A 14,562-nucleotide genomic window follows, 5' to 3' on the forward strand; every position below is an offset into this window, starting at 1 on the left:
GTGAAAGTAGCTAGACACGTGGCTAGCAGCTGATCACTGCGACAAATTATTTTTGAAACGGTGTTGTGTTCATGAGACAACCCTTTTAATCTAATACGTAAACCTTTTGGGGGGAATTAATTAAGCACTGCAATATGTGCAAAAACGAGTTTTTTGCAAAAAAAATTGTGATTTTTATACAGCCTTCGACATTTTCTTTAACGTGGGCAGAGCTTAACGGATTTGGCCACTCACAGCACGACAAATTCATTATAATTTATGCCAGGAACTAGCGTAAAATCGAGCGAAAAGCTACTTTAGCTCATAGCTCACATAGATTTTCCTTTCTGGCGCATGGACAGCCAGAGATGCGCCTAGTTTAGAAATGATATAAAAAGTCAGTCTTATTTAACCTGCCCCTTTGTGACTCATTGCTGCATGTGGACAGAGTCCCTTTAGATCTTTAAGGTATGTTCACACGCGGCAGACTTGTTGCAGAAATTACTCAGACTGTTTGATTCATCTAAATGGGGGTTTCAGAAATCCATGCACATGATGCAGAAACAACTCCATTCAGACGTATAAAACGGATTTTTACATCGCAGATTTTTCTGCAAAATATCTGCCACGTATGAATTTTACCCTCATTTCCATCACCGCTATAAAGGAGTTTTTCACATCTTATAGAAAAATTGTTGCATAGAAACTATATATCTACTATATCATAGTATAAAACGGACATATCAGATTGCTCCAGAATTATTGCGTGTAAACCCAGCCAAACAGATTATCTCGTGTGTATGATAGAGACGGCAGAGCAGAATGAAGTCTAGTTATTTCAACAAGCTTGTAAACGAACCTGTGAATATCTTTTCTTGGAAAGCACACACAGCAGCAACACAATGGACCTGTGTGGAGCTGAAGTTTTGTATCTGCAAACCGCTTGAGGAATTCTTTTTTACCGCCACATTCACTTACCAACATGAGCTGAAATTTGTGTATGAGTATAGCCAGAAACCTATTAGGGGAGATAAGAGATAATGCTAAATATTGTCCCCCATTGTGCTATAGTTATGTCACGAAGTCAACAAGAACTGGTTTGTGAAAAGGGCATCTGAAATCCTGCTCTGGCCTCTGTTGGTCCCCATGCAATGACATGTCACTCAAGGACATTATGTCACATTAACACGGCAACCAATTTCTGCTGGCTATGGTAACGTTTCCTCCATAGTGACTTATTTTTAGATATGTAAAAGGTTCATGTTTTCTTGTAGCCAGAAAAAAATTATTAAAGCGGAAATTTTAGGTCTTCTGACATGTCTGTTTTAGTGAGTACTTGTACTCCACATAAAATCATAAAGTCTCTGTTGTGCCGATCCTCAGTTATTCCTCCTAGAAACTTATGAATAAATTGACACGTGAGTGTAATACTCCTCTTGTCAAATGGGCGTGTCCCTACTCAGTATGAGACTGTGAGCACTGATTGGACAGTGTAAGGGCTTATTCAGACGAACGTATAATACGTCCGTGCAACGCGCGTGATTTTCACGCGCCTCACACGGACCTATGTTAGTCAATGCGGCCGTTCAGACAGTCCGTGATTTTCACGCAGCGTGTGCCCGCTGCGTAAAACTCACAACATGTCCTATATTTGTGTGTTTTTCGCGCATCAGGCACCCATTGAAGTCAATGGGTGCGTGAAAATCACGCGTAGCACACGGAAGCACTTCCGTGTGACGCGCGTGATTCGTGCAACAGCAGTAAAAATATGAATGAAAACAGAAAAGCACCAGGTGCTTTTCTGTTTACAAACATACAAACAGAGTGTCATAATGATGGCGGCTGCGCGAAAATAACGCAGCCACGCATCATACGCTGCTGACACACGGAGCTGTTATGGACCTTTGCGCGCACAAAACGCACACGCTCGTGTGAATCCGGCCTAAGACTGTATAGCTACACAACCCTAACTGATAATTTATTTATACATTTGTAGGTGAAATAACAGAGGAACGGTACAACAAATAGGTTTAACCCCTTAACGCATTATCACGTAACTGTACGTGATAAGGGTTATGGGGAAGTATGGAGAGCGCTCACGGGTTGAGCGTGTTCCATGCAGAGCGGGTGACGGCTGTGTAATACAGCCGACACCTCACTGCAATGGGCGGAATCAAAGCTCACTATGATTCCACCCGTTGAACACCTTAAATGCCGCGGTCAATCGCGACCGCTGCATTTAAAGTGTTAGAATCATGGGGTGCCCCCTCAAACAAGCCATCGCGCAACCCCTTCGGCACGATCGGCCTGTTACAACGGTTGTTACGGCAGCCTGGGGGCCTAACAAAGGCCCTCAGGTCCGCCATCTATGTAGTTCTGGAGACTGTCCAGGAGACTGTCAGAATCACGATATACTGCAATACATTAGTATTGCAGTATATCATGCAAGCGATCCAACGATCGCTGCTTCAAGTCTCCTAGGGGGACTAATAAAAAAAAATAAAAATCTGTTAAATAAAGTTTTGTAAGTTCAAAAAATCCCCCTTTTCAAATTTTTTCCCTAAATCAATGTTAAAAAAAATAGAAGTTAACATAACTGGTGTCACCGCGTCCGTAAAAGTCAGAACTATCACAATATAGCGTTGTTTAACCTGCCCGGTATATATACTGTATATAAAACACGCTAATTACTGTTTGTTTGGCCACCTTAGCGCTCCAAAACAATGAAATAAAAGATGATCAAAAAGTTGCATATACCCCAAAATGGTATCGGTGAAATCTACAGCTCACCCTGCAAAATTTAAGCCCTGACATTGCTAAATTGATGGAAAAATGAAAAGTTATGGCTCTCAGAACATGGCGTCACAAAAGATTGTTTTAATTTAGCAAATAGTTTTATTTTTTGTAAAAGTGGTAAAACATAAAACAAAACATATACATTTGGTATCGCTGTAATCGTATCAACCTGTAGAATAAGGTGAATATGTCGTTTTTACTGCCTGATGGACGCCGTAAAAACAAATCCCCCAAAAATTGCGTAATCGCTGTTTTTTGCCCATTTCACCCCACAAATATATTTTTTTCACATTCCCAGTACATTATGCTGTACAATAAATACTGCCATGAAAAACTACAACTTGTTTCGCAGAAAACCAAGCCCTCATATGGTTATATAGACGGAAAAATAAAAAAATTATAACTTTTGGAATGTGGGGCGGAAAAAACAAGAGTGTAAATCCGAAAAATAGCTGAGGAGGGAAGGGGTTCAAGAGGCTCTGGCCCCAGTTTATTAATTCCCTATCTTCTAACTAATCTAATAAGCGCTTTGATGCTGATAACTACAGTGTGATTTGTTTTAAGAAAACATTTATTATTTGAAAATGTATGTTCATTTTTATACATATGCTAATTTGGCTCTAATATCCAAATGGAAGGTTACATTTTATTTTCACTCTGGTGGTGTAAAGACGACTGTATGACGCTGTACTGTCAGCGTCATATAAGTGTCCTCTTCACAGCCCAGCGTGATCTCAGCTCCAATCACGAGATGACGCAGTGTTGTCACTTCCGGCCGCAGGTCCTTCACCACAGCGACTAGAAGACGGTCCCTAAATTGCCTCCCGCCGTGACAGACGACTCTCATCCACAGCAGTGACATTATTTATTAAAAGGGCTGTCTAGCTTAAAAAACCCATTTTCATATAACCTGTTAGGGAATTCATAGTTAACAGAGGGAGGGTCCTCTTTTCATAATCCTCATCTCTTGGCCAGAGTGACGAGCAGCTACAAACAACATCTCTCGCTTCTAGTAAGTAAGGATTAGTCCAAAGCAGACAACCCCGTTAAGTATTCCTACATGTGGCAGGACTTCCAATACCTACACTGAGGCAGTAAAGTCTGTAAACATTGTACTCCTAGGAATCCACATTCCAACACAGCATGTTGTTGCAATTACCTGTAAAAGAAGATAGATTCTTAAAACATGGAATTGTAATTATGATTATTAGTTAATAAATGTAATTCTGAATAACTAGGTATGTGAATAACAATGACATATCACCTCTCCAGACATGTCTGTTTTAGTAAATATCTGCATTTCCCGTGAAACAACAATGCTGGAGCACTTACATTGTGCCATTCCTCTGTTATTGCTCCTGGAAATGTATGAATAAATTGACAACTGGGCGTTACCTTTCTCTTGGTTGGCTTGTCCGTATAATGCTGACACTGTGAGAACTCATTAGACAGTATCTGAGTGTGTAGAAACATGACCCTTTATCCATTTAAAAAAGTGGATAGTAACACCCAGATGTTAATTTATTCATACTTTTCCAGGAAGAATAACATTATTTAGGATTATAATGATGGAAATGTCCATTACACTCTCAGGAACAATTTTTCAAACCGATTGCTAATTGGTGGTTTGCAAAATAGTTTCATGCAAATGGCCCTTAATTTCCCCATGTCAGGCAAAAGCACACACCATGGCCAATTTCTTAGAAAGCCAGTTTACTTTTTAGTACATTTCAAGAATGCAATAGCAAACTCATAAATGTACAATGAGAAAACACAAACCCCAAGTAGTTATTACCCTCATTGCGTTTGATCTCAGGAGTGCAGTAGTAGTAGCCAATGGACCAACGCACTGCCCTTAACTCCATAGAGGGTAATTTAGCTTCTTATGTAATTAAATAATCCTGAACAGCTGTACAGATGTAGCCATCTTTACCTTGACTTTTAACACATTAAATTAAAAATGTCAAGAAACTTTAATTTGACTTTTTTAATGTCTTTTCAATGGCTTTTGTTGTGTGATGACAAGGAGTTGATAAAGGGAGCAGCACCAGCAAGCTATTTCATCAGCTCTTTGTTATCTTTCAGTAAACTGCCTCCCATCCCTTACGCCTCATGCACACGTCCGACTGTGCCGTCTGAGTCCCGTCAGTGATCCGAGGAAAGATAGGACATGTTCTATCTTTCCTCGGATCAGAGACTCGGACCATCTTTCACGGACCCAAATCCCCCGCTAAAGTGAATAGCTCCGTGAAGACTATCGGGTGCCACTTGGATGCCGTCAAAAACGGCCCAAGTGGCACAACGGTCGTGTGCAAGAGACCTTAGGCCTCATGCACACATCCGTTGCCCATTGTATGGCCACTAATGACAGATCCGTGTACAGTCCGTTGTTTTAACGGATCAAATTAATGGAATGGCCGAGAATGTACCATCAAAAATGAACAGGAATAGGACCTGTTCTATTTTTGTCGGAACTGCCACACGGTTCCGTTAATAAAACAGATATGTGCATGGCTCCATAGAAAGGAATGGGCCAGTGTGCTATCCGTTAAAAAAAACGGATAGCACACTGAAGCAGTTTACTGAAGTGTGCTTGAGGCCTTAGTAGTGGTTACTACAGTAAAGGACTCACAGACTATGCAGGACATCCTCCAGAACCCGCTATGCACTCCATGCTATAACACTGGTGATAAATGAAGAGTATGCAGGAAGGGGGGCGTCACTCGAGCAAAAGGTCCTGCTTATGTGACTACCCTGTCTACCCCTTGTTTAATATATATATATATATATATATATATATATATATATATGTGTGTGTACACACTCGAATAAAGTGTTTTTAGTCTTAAATCGAAATAATAGCCAATTCATTCAAACAATTCCTGCCCTTATGTACGACTGCATTACAAGTTTCATTCCTAGTCCATATTGCTTGAATTTATAAGAAAAGACTGCTATTGTAATTTTCTGAACTGATACTTATATTTTTTTATAAGGTTATCACTTCCTTCTTTATACTTCTGAGGGATGATGAACTGTTAGGGCATGACCAGACGTGGCGGAAATCCGCAGCGTACACGTTTCTCCATAGCTTTCCACAACTTTTTTGTTAGGTTCGTTTACACATTGCGGACAATTCCGCTGCGGAGCATAGGCTGCAGTGCAGAATTTGGTGTCCGCAGCATACACTGATTGTTGCGGACGTGTAGCGGACTTGTTGCGGACTCATTGCAGAATTTCTCCATTGACTTCTATGGAGAGTCAAAATTCTGCAATGAAGTCCGCAGATGCTATGTGTGCTGCGTAGCGTATTTGTTTTACGAACATGACATTTCTTCATTCTGGCTGGACCTATGTATTTCTAGGTCTACAGCCAGACTGAAGCCCCATCCACACTAACGTAAAAACGCCCATAATCACAGGCCGTTATTACGGCACGGGCAGGCCCATAGAAGTCAATGGGGCTCCCGTAATTACTGGTGACTACATGTGTGCACCTGTAATTACAGGAGCGTTGCTAGGCGACGTCAGTAAATAGTCACTGTCCAGGGTGCTGAAAGAGTTAAACGATCGGCGGTAATTGTTTCAGCACCCTGGACAGTGACTTCCGATCACAATATATATCAAACTGTAAAAAAAATAGAAGTTCATACTTACCGAGAACTCCCTGCTTCTTCCTCCAGTCCGGCCTCCCAGGATTACGTTTCAGTCCAAGTGACGGCTGCAGCCAATCACAGGCTGCAGCGGTCACATGGACTGCCGCGTCATTCAGGGAGGTCGGGCTGGATGTCAAGAGAGGGACGCGTCACCAAGGCAACGGCCGGGTAAGTATCAATTTCTTTTACTTTTACTAGGGAAAGGGCTGTCCCTTCTCTCTATCCTGCACTGATAGAGAGAAGGGAAAGTACTTTCACCTCAATACGCAACGGCTAGTCCGCATCAATTTAATGCCCATTTTAGGCAACGCAGATTATGTGCGGCATTGATGCGGACAGTGGCGGAAAAAATACGCCACGTCTGGTCATGCCCTTAATGGCCTTGGTTTATACCTACCGGTGCAGCAGCGTTTATCCAGATTACTATTGACTTTTTGGTGCTGGGTACTTTCTTGTACATGTACAATGCTTCTTCTAAGAATACCAGCACAGAGACCAGTGCCATTAATGTTAAAATAGCAAACAGCAGCATTCCAGTGATGTCCAGCTCTGGAGGAACAAACAATAAAAATGAATGTCAGCACAAAGGTAATATGAAACAACTTGTATTCAGACTGAACAGTCAGACTTTTACTAGTTAGAATAGGATTGATCCACAGTCATGAGCTGGAGAGAGGTTATTAACTCTGTAAACATTTTATTACCTTGTAAGATGTTACTGTAACATTTTATAGACGACATCAGTATTTAGACATCAGGTATGTTTTGTGCAGTAGACTGTTGTTGACTTCCTAAATGTATGTGAAAATGAACAGTATACAAGGCTATACACAGACTTGTGGAGATGGGAAACCACAGCTCACATTGGCCATTTCTCCCTTCCTCTCAACACATATTTCCCAAAATGTTATCAAGGAAGGGATGCCATGATAGGGAGTGCACATTCCCTCCTGCCCCAGGATGGAGGGGGGTTGTAGAGTTATAAATCTGCCCAAGAGCGATTCCGATTTTATATTTACAATTGGCCATCTCTCTACTTGACTTCCACTTGACCATGATAGTGGGGAAAAAATAAATAAAGCTGTCCTTCAAAAAACTCTTAGTAAGAAATTTATTAATACTGATGCACTGTGCGCCAGTAGCTCTCCTCGTGCATGCACCAGGTTAAACCAGGCCCCAACCAGGTTGATAAATATGGCATTGGCTGAAGATATTGCCAGGTTGGAACTGGTGTTTTTTCTATCACTTTACTAAGTAGAAACGTTATTAAAAGAGTCACGCTTGGCATCAGTGAAGCCCTCCCCCATTCTTAGATACACACGCAACGGCTTCATAAATACATATATATGTACAGCAAAGAGACATGAAGTCACACACATGCGCAAATAGATAGATATGCCTAGCCGCACCAATTATGAGACAATGGGCCAATGTCAATGGAACATCAATGGAAGGTGGATAAGAATTTGTGGTCAATCTCCAATTATAAAAATATAAGTTATGGATATCTGCAAAAAATGCCCTCATTCTGAATTTTTCCATTTTCTGTTAGGGGCATATGAGTGTCATAGAGGGGCGATCCCCTGCTTGGGACCCTCCTCTATTAGCCAGAGCCAAAGATTTGAATTAGAGCCATGTATACTACCCCACAGCTGATTGATGCGGGTTTCAGCAGCTGGAACAATGGCAATTAACTGAGCCAAAATGGCTTGGATTTCAGAAGGGCATGTCCATTTGGGGAAAAGTTAATTCACATGTCAAAAAAGTGTGATTCAATGATACTACATCACTCCAATCCATACTATAGCTAGATGTGATTTTCAGAGCTAGGATTCAAAACAGTTTAGGATTTCATTGCTCGGATTGACAATATCACAGAGTACTGACCACATCACAGCATTACATGTATAGTAAACTATGAATATTTCTCATATTCAGCTGTGACTGATGTTGAGTCAGAAGTCTGAGAAAGGTTAAAGTTGAGTTTTACATGTGTCAATCACCTTTAATAAATCCAAGGAAGGCCATAAAGAGGTGTGGCAGTGTGTTCTTCTGTCAGCACAGGTTATTTACCTTTTGTTATTTTTCCCTATGTACTGTAGAACTAAATCAGTGCCAATTAAGAATAAAAAAATATTACTTCTGTACCAAAGCTGAATGTGATAAACTATGAGGTAATACCTTACATACCTGGGCCTTATTATATATTGTATTATATACAGATCTTATAGTGCTACATGAGATAAATATCAACACAGTTTAGGAAAAAACTATTAAAACAAATCTTCTCATAGGACTAAGGAGCAAGAGATTGTTTCTCTATATTGACTATTATACCAGGTTTTTCGCCAAGATCACTCAAAAGGTAATATTGTATGAAGCCTGGATTCTTTGAAAAACATCTCCGTAATGCTGTTTTTGATTGGATGATCCAGACAGGTTTAGGGCAATCTTAGTACAGAGAACATTGTATGTTCACTTTTGCATTTTATTTATTAATCCTATCTGAAATAAAAAAATATAGCTGTCGCCACCCACTCCTGCACTATAATTGTACTTGCGTCCATAGGACGCAGATACAATTACATGCATAAGCTCTGAATAGGAGGGCACGTTTGGTGGCCTGTCATTCAGTGCCTTTCAATGATGCAATCGGCGAGATGACATCATTGCGCTGCTTGAGTCTTTAATAGGCACAGAATGACAGGACAAGTTATTCTGCCTTGCCAATCAGCGCCTTTCAACGACGCAAGCTGTGCGATGACATCATTGTGCCACTTGCGTTGTTCAGCCCCAGTAGACCTGCTCAGAAGAGAACAGGCCTGCGTTGCCACAGAACGGGATCAGGTGAGTCTGTACAGTTTTTTTTTCATTTAAAAGTATGAGTGGTATTATCTACAGGGGGGCTATATGGGGGGGCACTATCTACAGGGGGGCTATATGTGGGGCACTATATACAGGGAGGGCTATGTGTGGGGTACTATCTACAGGAGGCACTATCTACAGAGGGGCTATATGTAGGGCACTATCTACAGGGGGCTGTATGTGGGGCACTATCTACAGGGGGCTCTATGGGGGCACTTTCTACAGGGGTGTGTGTGTGTGGGGGATACAGTGTATGGTGCTATTATATTAAGGGGTGCAGTGTGTGGCACCATGAGAACTTTTTATCTTCGTTTATAGGTGCATAAATGTTTGAAAAGTGAGAAACTGAAGACATCTGAGCAGCAAAATGCAGAAATTGACCGTGGTCGGGAGAAGTCATTATAGAGGTCTGGACCGGATGGAGAAGAAAAGAGAAAAATAACTAGAATCGGAGAAAACGTCAACTGTGAGACACTTAATCTAAATGTTCTGCTTCTAATCAGCACTGTAGTCACTGTATGATCTGCAGACAGATGATGGGTGGTATGATTTTTTTTGTGTGAAACATCAACTCCCAGCATATCCTTACCATTGTTTGGGTCATGCTGGGAGCTGTAGCTTTACGCCGTGCAAACCCTTACAGCACTAAATTGAGCTGTATTTCTGCTGGTGCTGTATTTATGTACTGTGCTTTGTTCTGGTGCTGTATATATGTTCGGAGCTTTGTTCTGGTGCTGTATATATGTACTGACCTTGGTTCTAGTACTGTATATATGTACTGAGCTTGGTTCTGGTGCTGTATATATGTTCTGAGTTTGTTTCTGGTGTAGTATTTATGTAATGATCTTGGTTCTGGAGCTGTATATATGTACTGAGGTTGGTTCTAGTACTGTATATATGTACTGAGCTTCGTTCTGGAGCTGTATATATGAACTGAGCTTGGTTCTGAGGATGTATATATGTACTGAGTTTGGTTCTGCTGCTGTATATATGTACTGAACTTGGTTCTGGGGATGTATATATGTACTGAGCTTGGTTCTGGTGCCATATATATGTATGAGCTTGGTTCTCGTAATGTATATATGTATGAGCTTGGTTCTGGAGTTATAATTGTATAGGATATAATTATAATAACAAAATTGCAGGGCAGATGGAATTGTTTTCAAATCATTCCCGTTTGTTGTTATGCATCACCAGCAGCCTCCTCCAACTTTCTCAGATGCGCCATTGCCTTGTACTGCTTGGTCACGCACCGTGCAGCGAGGGTTACTCTGCCCGGCTTCATCACTGCACCACGCATGCCAAGGGAGTACAAGGCACTGCCGCATCCACAAGAGTTGGAGGAGGCTGCTAGTGATGTAGAACAGCCAGGGGGGTGTCAATTAAAATCTGTGGGGCAATTTTTGCCTCAGGCAGCAGAAAAGCTAGAATCTGCCCTGCTCCCAGCGATCAGCTGTATACTGCAGCTGTCTGTATAATGCATGGACATGTTGGGGGAGATATATATACGCTATTTGTAGCTGCTCGCTAATAGGGTGTTTAAAAATGGGTTTTCTAAATCAGACCTCTCTTGGAACAAAGCACACACACCTATGACTACCATTTAAAAGAATCCCATCTGTACAATGAAAATAAATCTGGCTAATAAGGATTTATATGCAAAATATGAGTTTCCTATGTTCTTGTGTGGTAAAAAAAAAAATTGTGTTTTTTTAACCTTATGCCATTTTTTTCAGACTATCCCATGGATTATGAATGAGACTCCCTCAGCTGTTATCACTTGTTATACAGTACTATATATTATAATAAGTTAACCCACTGTATTATTTCCAGGGCAAACTTGAATGAGCAACTACTCACAGTTTTGTAGTGCACAGAATTTAATTTTATTAGTCCAATCCAGATACATGGAAATATCAAACAACAACGCTGAGGTCTCTACACACTACACCTCATCACGCAACGCTTTGGGGTACTGCGCACCCTTCCTCATGCAACTAATGAATTAAATTGTGTATTCATCCTATGCACTACAAAACTGTGACTAGTTGCTCATTCCTGTTTGCCCTGGAGATGAAACCCATGTGTTATCCTGTTATACTATTTTGGACTGTGTTGAGAGTTGAGTGTGGTGCTCACTAGCAGGTTGGGTTATATATACTGAACAGCTGATACAGCCACGACTGGAGTACTAGCATACGATGTCTTGTTGCACAGACATGTCCATATCTTGGTAAATGCATTCAAATTGATGTCATATTAACTCGAAACTTTCTCCATGAGACCCTAACTTTAGATTCACTGAGGTTTGTAAAAATGTATGTATGCATTTTTATCACGATTTGGTGTGTTCGATGCGGTTGCAATAGGCCCTAAAAAGCTTATGAAAGTTGGGCCTCGGTTACAGATTTTGCTACAGAGCGAAGGAGCTTCAGGTTTCGCATATTTCTTAAAATATCAAGGGTCTGTAATACACAACTGTCCATAATCAATCCTAAAGCTGGCCATACAGCTGACAACCAAACTTTAATTCGGCCGACATTGATCGCCCCTGAAATTACGGTAAGCAGGATCAACTGATATTAATTTAAGGGCTTGTTCACCTGGCGAGAAAAAAAAATGATGTGTAAAATATGCTAGCATTTTGTGAGCGCTATTTACATAATTAAGACTCCCATTGAATATTGCAACATCTGCCACGTTTTAAGCACGCTTTAGGTGCCAAAGAATTTACATATAGCTTTTTTTTTTACTGCAATTCCACCATTTTTGGGGGAATCTGCTTCTTGTGTTTACTGTCCGCTATAAATAACATGATAAAGTCATTCTCCAAGTTCATACTATTACTGCAACACCAGATTTTTACAGTTTTTGTTTTACGTTTTACTGCTTTTGTACAATAAATAATCTTTTTTTAAAAATTTTTTTAGAAAATCATTTGTTTTTGTGTCGCTGCTTTCCATGATCCATAAAGATTCACTATATTTTGTAGGATGAGTTGAAGTTTTCATTGGTAAAATTGTAACACTTTTTTTATATTTATAGTACGGGTTCGTATGAATGCGGTGATACCAATTTGCATAGTTTTTAAAATGTTTCCCATATTAAGAATTTTTAAGAAACAAATGGTTATTTTTTATAACTTGATTGACTTTTTACTTTTTACAATATTTTTTATTCCCGCTAGGGGGCTTGTACATGCGATCATTTGCAGTGTAGTATGCTTGGCAGTGACATAGTGACAGGCAGCATCGGCTTCCATGGGAACCCATTGGCATCTTTAGTGCTGTTGGGCTTACTGAGTGAGCCCTTACTTCTGTAAAATCAGTTAGGTGCCATTGTCTCTCTTGACCGCAGCCACTAAAAGGTTAAACAGTAGGATTGACATTAGCTCTGATCCCGGTCATTGCAACAGACTGTCAACTAGATGTTACAGATGACACTCGCTGCTGATGGCATGGGCTCAGCTCCTGATCTTGTGCCATCCTCACGCCGTACATTTATAGTCCAGTGCAAGAACTAACTCTTGCTAGTGACATAAATGTACAGCGTGGTGTGGGAAAGGGTTTCATGTGCTTTTTTTCATCTCTCACATGGTCATACAAATTTTATCCATTGTAAAAATTATTCCAAATATGTTTTCTGCAGATTTCGTCAATAATGTACATAAATGTAGGGCCATTTGTAACACTGTCAATGTTTCAACAGAATATCAGTTCAACTCTTTGATGGTGATTTACAAATATTACTTATTTTCCATATTACAAGTAATCCAGGTACTTGAAGAGAAATACTTACAATTATCATAAATAAAATAAGAATGTTAGATATACAGTAGGATAAAGGGGGGGGGGGGGAAGCTTTACAGTTCCCTTTCCTATATATATTCATTATGCATTCATGTGTGTATATATGAACTGTCTTTAGCTGAGATAAACTTGTCTACCTGTCTAAATTACTCATCTACTGATAAATAATGTGTTTCTATGTGAGAATGGAATATCCCTAAAGCACAATGTTAGGGTCATTTGGGGGTAACACTAATATAACATGACCCCAAATCATTATTTTTTTGTCTTAAACAATATTTATGTCCTAAAAATACAATTATAATGGGTGTATGTGCCTTAAACTTCATAAAAGTAGAGTGAATTGTACTTACGTTGAAGAATTTGATATGTGTATGGTGCTTGCCTGGTTCTACAGATTGGGTTGATAAAAGGTGTAGTTACATTTGGAGTCACCGGTACCTCCTGTGTTTCATTCATGTTGTCCTCAGCTTTGTGGAGATACTTCACTTTATTCTCTCAGTTCCTCCTTGCTCCTCGCCTTCCTCGTACGGTATCTGACAGTCCAGAGTTCTTTTCTGGGAGACGTCAGATCATAAGACAATGCCGTTCTGATTTCACTTTGTCCAGAGGAAGTCAGAGTTGTTCAATAGGCAGATCTTCTAAGTCTGAAAAAATAGTTCAAAAATGTTTTACAAAGTTGGGGAGGACTGTACTTCTGCAGCACTAAGCTTCTTATATTTGGCTGTACAAGTCTTAAAGCTAAGGCAAGTTAAGCTAAACATCAACCAAAGGATATAAAAACAGGTTGTAAATCAGTTATCTAGGTGTAATAGTCAAACTTGGGTTGTACCTGACTCACTTCAAGATGTATCAGATACAGTCACCAGAGGGACTCCGATCACTACTTCACTCTTGCTTTCTTCTCCTGCTTGATCTAAATTCACAGTCTTGAGACAATTTTAAAGGGGGAATTCCAGCTTTTTCTCTATATAACTAATACACTGAACATGTAGTAACGTTATACAATGAACCAACCTGAAATCACACTGTGCAGCAACAAAAATGCACGTATTAACCTTTTCCCTTTTTTTAGATATAGATAGATAGATAGATAGATGATAGATAGATGATAGATAGATAGATAGATAGATAGATAGATAGATAGATAGATAGATAGATAGATAGATACTTTATTAATCCAATAGGGGAAATTTCATTGTCAATAGCAACTCTAGCAGTCAAACATAGTACTCAAATAAAAACCTTACCAATATACATATTATACATAAAACGTATTAAAATAAAATACTTAAAACATAAACTTAAAACACCCCAATAAAAATTTAATATAATTACCTCCCTTCCAAGCCAAAAAACCCCCACACCATACCAAAATAAATTAAAATATATTAAAAATACAATACCCCTCTAGTCATAAACTCCATAACTCCCTCGAATTATTGTAAAGTGAGATA

General features: G+C 39.9%; 1 protein-coding gene across 1 annotated transcript in view; it reads right to left on the bottom strand.

The window, feature by feature from the left end:
- LOC142741403 (organic solute transporter subunit alpha-like) overlaps positions 1–13,733 on the bottom strand; it is a 30,049-nt gene extending 16,316 nt beyond the window's left edge. Inside the window, exons 1-4 of the mRNA XM_075850784.1 lie at positions 13,459–13,733; positions 6,829–6,980; positions 3,861–3,934; positions 839–997 (exon numbers count right to left, since the gene is read on the bottom strand). Of these exons, the coding sequence (XP_075706899.1) occupies positions 839–997; positions 3,861–3,934; positions 6,829–6,980; positions 13,459–13,564 (491 nt within the window). The 5' untranslated portion in view covers positions 13,565–13,733. The remainder of the gene's footprint in view (positions 1–838; positions 998–3,860; positions 3,935–6,828; positions 6,981–13,458) is intronic.
- Positions 13,734–14,562: the final 829 nt, after the last annotated feature.

The sequence above is a fragment of the Rhinoderma darwinii genome, chromosome 2, assembly GCF_050947455.1.
Source record: "Rhinoderma darwinii isolate aRhiDar2 chromosome 2, aRhiDar2.hap1, whole genome shotgun sequence".
Taxonomy (NCBI): domain Eukaryota; kingdom Metazoa; phylum Chordata; class Amphibia; order Anura; family Rhinodermatidae; genus Rhinoderma; species Rhinoderma darwinii.